Genomic DNA, 3,483 nt, shown 5'->3' with positions numbered 1-3,483 from the left:
GGCGGGTTTTAAACCTCCTGACAAACCGTTACACCGCGCCCACCTGTCAATCAGGTCAGCTACACGCCTTATTGTGAATAACTCTTATCCTTCATCAAATCAAAACTGATGAGTCATCAAAACATTCACCCCCCGTACAGTGTGTGTCCATCCAGACATGAGCTAATCACACCTATTTGGTTTTTTGAACCAGGCTGTAAACATGTTCATCTCTGCTGTAAAAACTGGCTTTTTAGAATGGGTGTGTATGTGACTTCCTGTGCTTCTGCAGCCAGCCTCTAGTGGACACTCCAGGAACTGCAGGAGTTTGCATGGAGGCTGCCGCTTTGCCAGGAAGCAGATTTGAACCCTGCTCACCTAAACGTGTGCAGAGTAGGATGATCCATGGCGACTGAGCTTATTGTTTTTCAAATGATTGGCGGGTAAACAAGGACATTTATGTTCATTAGTTGTGGCTAACGTTAGCACTGCTAGCCTTCAGTCCCCCCTGCAGGTTAACGTCTACCTTCCATCTACAGGATGGTACTGGCTTTATTTCAAAATAAAAGCACGGCTGAATTCAAACAGCAAGTAAAGTTCTCTCAGCTGAATACAGTAAACATTTCAAAATAAAAGCCTAACAATTTCTATTTTATTAATGTAAAATACACAATGTTTGTTTTGTTTTGTTGATTTGTTTACAGCCTTTTAAGTTTTAATTTGACCTTTTCTTCATGTTCATCAGTATTCAGTTATGTCTGATGATTTGTGTGTGTGTGTCTTTGTGTGAGAAGCTCAGCCGCTTCAATCGTTTAATGATCTTTAGAAGAACTTCCTCCTAAAAGGAAACTGTCGCTCTTTCTCTGAAGAACTCACTTGTCAGAAAGCTGCCCGAACAAGATGGCTCCAAACGTGACCCCGAGGAAGAAGTAGGTGGCGAGGGCTTGATTCAGCTGTTTGTCTTCACACACCAGATCCCACTGCAGACACACACACACACACACAGGTTACATCAACAATCATTAAACCGTTTATTGTCTGTGGTTAATCTCCAATTCAAGGTCACGCTATCAAACACATTTGGAAACTACATTTTCTTGGGAATATCTGGCTTTGGGAAGAAGTTCTCACAGCCGGGAGTGACCATATTTGGACAAGAGGGCGGCGCTTGAGAGGAGCAGGAAGTTAAAAAAAAAAGTCGCCATTATGCCGCTGCAAAAGGCGTTCCTCAGCTGGCAGGCGTGGCAGCTTGACAGAGACGAACGCCGTCCCGTCAGTGAACACAGAGCTGAGAGCAACAAACACACACACAGTTTGACTTCACCGTCTTTCTCCTGATTTCAAATTCACATATAGTGCTGCAATGCTGGACGACCAAACTACACGTGGGCAAAGTTTCAGATCAGGAGGTAAACGTATGTTGGAGTAATCCCAGGATGAGTCTGCAGGGGGCGCTAAACGCCTTCTTCTGTAAATCACGCCATAGCTCCCCGATATGAAACCAAGAACTTCCCCAGACGGCTTCAAGCCTCTGAAACCTCTTAAAGAGACTCTTCTCCCAGACCTGGAGAGCAGCCCTCCTCTGGCAGCCCTGCAGAAGGCTTCCAGAGAGCTGACCAATCAGAAGAGAGTGGGCACATGGGGATGGGGCGGGTCTTAAAGAGACAGCAGCTGTTCTGAGTGTTTTTACTGACTCCAGTCTCAGATGAATAAAATCATTAAAGCTGCTCTAAAGGTTTCTCACAGAGCGCCGACACGACAGGTGACCACGAGGAGGACGGGGGAGGGGTTTAGTAGAAGGACACTGTTGTGATCCAGCCAAATGGAGGAAAGACGTTCAAAATAGTCAGTCAGTGGCCTCCGTCTTTCAGGCAGGATCAACGTCTAAACGCACTGCGTCCTCCTCAGAGTCACACAGCACGGGTACAGATTTATAAAAAGATAAATACACTCCTCCTCACAGCGGAGCAGCACAGCAGCGTTAGCTCCTCAACTTCCTGTGGATCCTGCCTGAGAGACCTTAACCTTTAAGCCCCGCCTCCGCTCCTCCTCTCGCTGACAGTGAGATTGATTCTGCATTTCAAACATGGCTGCCGCCATCGCTGGGCTTCAAAACTTCAGAAACCAATGGGTGAGGACGTCCATGTTTTATACATTCTGTGCTTGGCCCCCTGCTGGACGTCAGGCAGAATGCAGTGTGTTGTTAAAGCGTCCCTGATTAAAGCCCGCACATTGTCCAGCTGATATCAAAGACAGGCGTGAGCTCTGAGTGGATTAGAGAATAACGGCCTCAGTTTAATAACCGGCTGAGTGTGTGTCACGCCGCACCGAGAGACTTTTGATTCCTGGATTGTGGCGCCCTGTGCCAGCGTGTTTTTTTTTTTCGAGGTTCACTTAACAATGAATGGAATCATGTGTTTGCTTCTGCTTCTGTTATTTAAGCAGATTATCAACCATGAAATCTGCTCAGACTCACTGAAAACCAAGTGTTGCTTTTTCCTAAAAACAAAACGTGTGTGACAGGAAGTCCATCAGAGAGACGATGTGTGACATGTTTTTATTAAATCAACACTCTGAAGCTTCTTCTTCTTCTTCTTGGACTGTTTGAAATGAACACAAACAGACGGCTGACTGTATTAAAGACACAATGTCACTACTCATCTTTGTCCTGAAACCACAGCAGCTCACTTTAATCACATCATTATCTTTCTCCATCAGTTACTTTGATGATGACAAACTTTAACTCAGAGCCCGACATCAACCCTCTAATGAACCTGGTTAAATGTTTTATTTGAAGCAGATTTATTTTCTTCTTACCTCTGTGGCGGTCGTGGAGCTGAACTGTGATTGGTCGTAGATCCAGCCGTGCGGGCAAGGTGCCGTCATGTTACCCTGGTCAAAGTCCGGGCTGAGGGGGGGGTCGTAAACTCTGCAGGAGCTGAAGGAGCCGTCCTCCTGGCGGGGGATCCTGAGGGCCAGGGACCCGGGGTCGGCGCTCTGTGACACCCCGTCCCCGTCATCAGGGCCGGCGAGGGCGCAGCGGTGAGAAGGCGTCGCAGACACAAAGTTGTGCAGGAGGAAGTGGAGGGGGAGGATGGCTCGAGGGAGGCACAGGATCAACAGGATCATGAACTGGAACCTGGAGAAGCCGCCAACGTCGTCCAGGATCTCCTCGAACCTCATGGTGACGGTGTGTGTCTGTGTGTGCGTCTCTCAGAGTCCACGATCAGAACTGACTCGTCCTGTTGGTCCTCTGCAGCTCCCTCCAACTGAGGAGGAAACCTACTGAGAGGGAGGTGCTTTCAGAGTGTGTGTGTGTGTGTGTGTGTGTGTGTGTGTGTGTGTGTGTGTGTGTGTGTGTGTGTGGATTTAGGACTCTCTGATTTATTAAATCAGCACAGATGTAGAAATGTGACTGAGCCACCTGACACAGCGACACACACTCTCCTCTGAAGTCAGAAACAGGAGGACAAGGATTCATGGAGAGGTTTTTAGTTAAGTTTT

At 47.5% G+C, this 3,483-nt stretch overlaps 1 protein-coding gene across 1 annotated transcript in view; it reads right to left on the bottom strand.

Moving 5' to 3' along the window:
- The window catches only part of slc22a7a (solute carrier family 22 member 7a), a 16,475-nt gene extending 13,212 nt beyond the window's left edge, over positions 1 to 3,263 (bottom strand). The window contains exons 1-2 of the mRNA XM_065960818.1: positions 2,797 to 3,263; positions 856 to 959 (exon numbers count right to left, since the gene is read on the bottom strand). Coding sequence (XP_065816890.1) covers positions 856 to 959; positions 2,797 to 3,162 — 470 coding nt within the window. The 5' untranslated portion in view covers positions 3,163 to 3,263. The remainder of the gene's footprint in view (positions 1 to 855; positions 960 to 2,796) is intronic.
- Positions 3,264 to 3,483: the final 220 nt, after the last annotated feature.

The sequence above is a fragment of the Labrus bergylta genome, chromosome 1, assembly GCF_963930695.1.
Source record: "Labrus bergylta chromosome 1, fLabBer1.1, whole genome shotgun sequence".
Taxonomy (NCBI): Eukaryota; Metazoa; Chordata; class Actinopteri; order Labriformes; family Labridae; genus Labrus; species Labrus bergylta.
The sequence above is the reverse complement of the archived record's forward strand: the minus strand, read 5'-3'. Positions and strand labels throughout refer to the sequence as shown.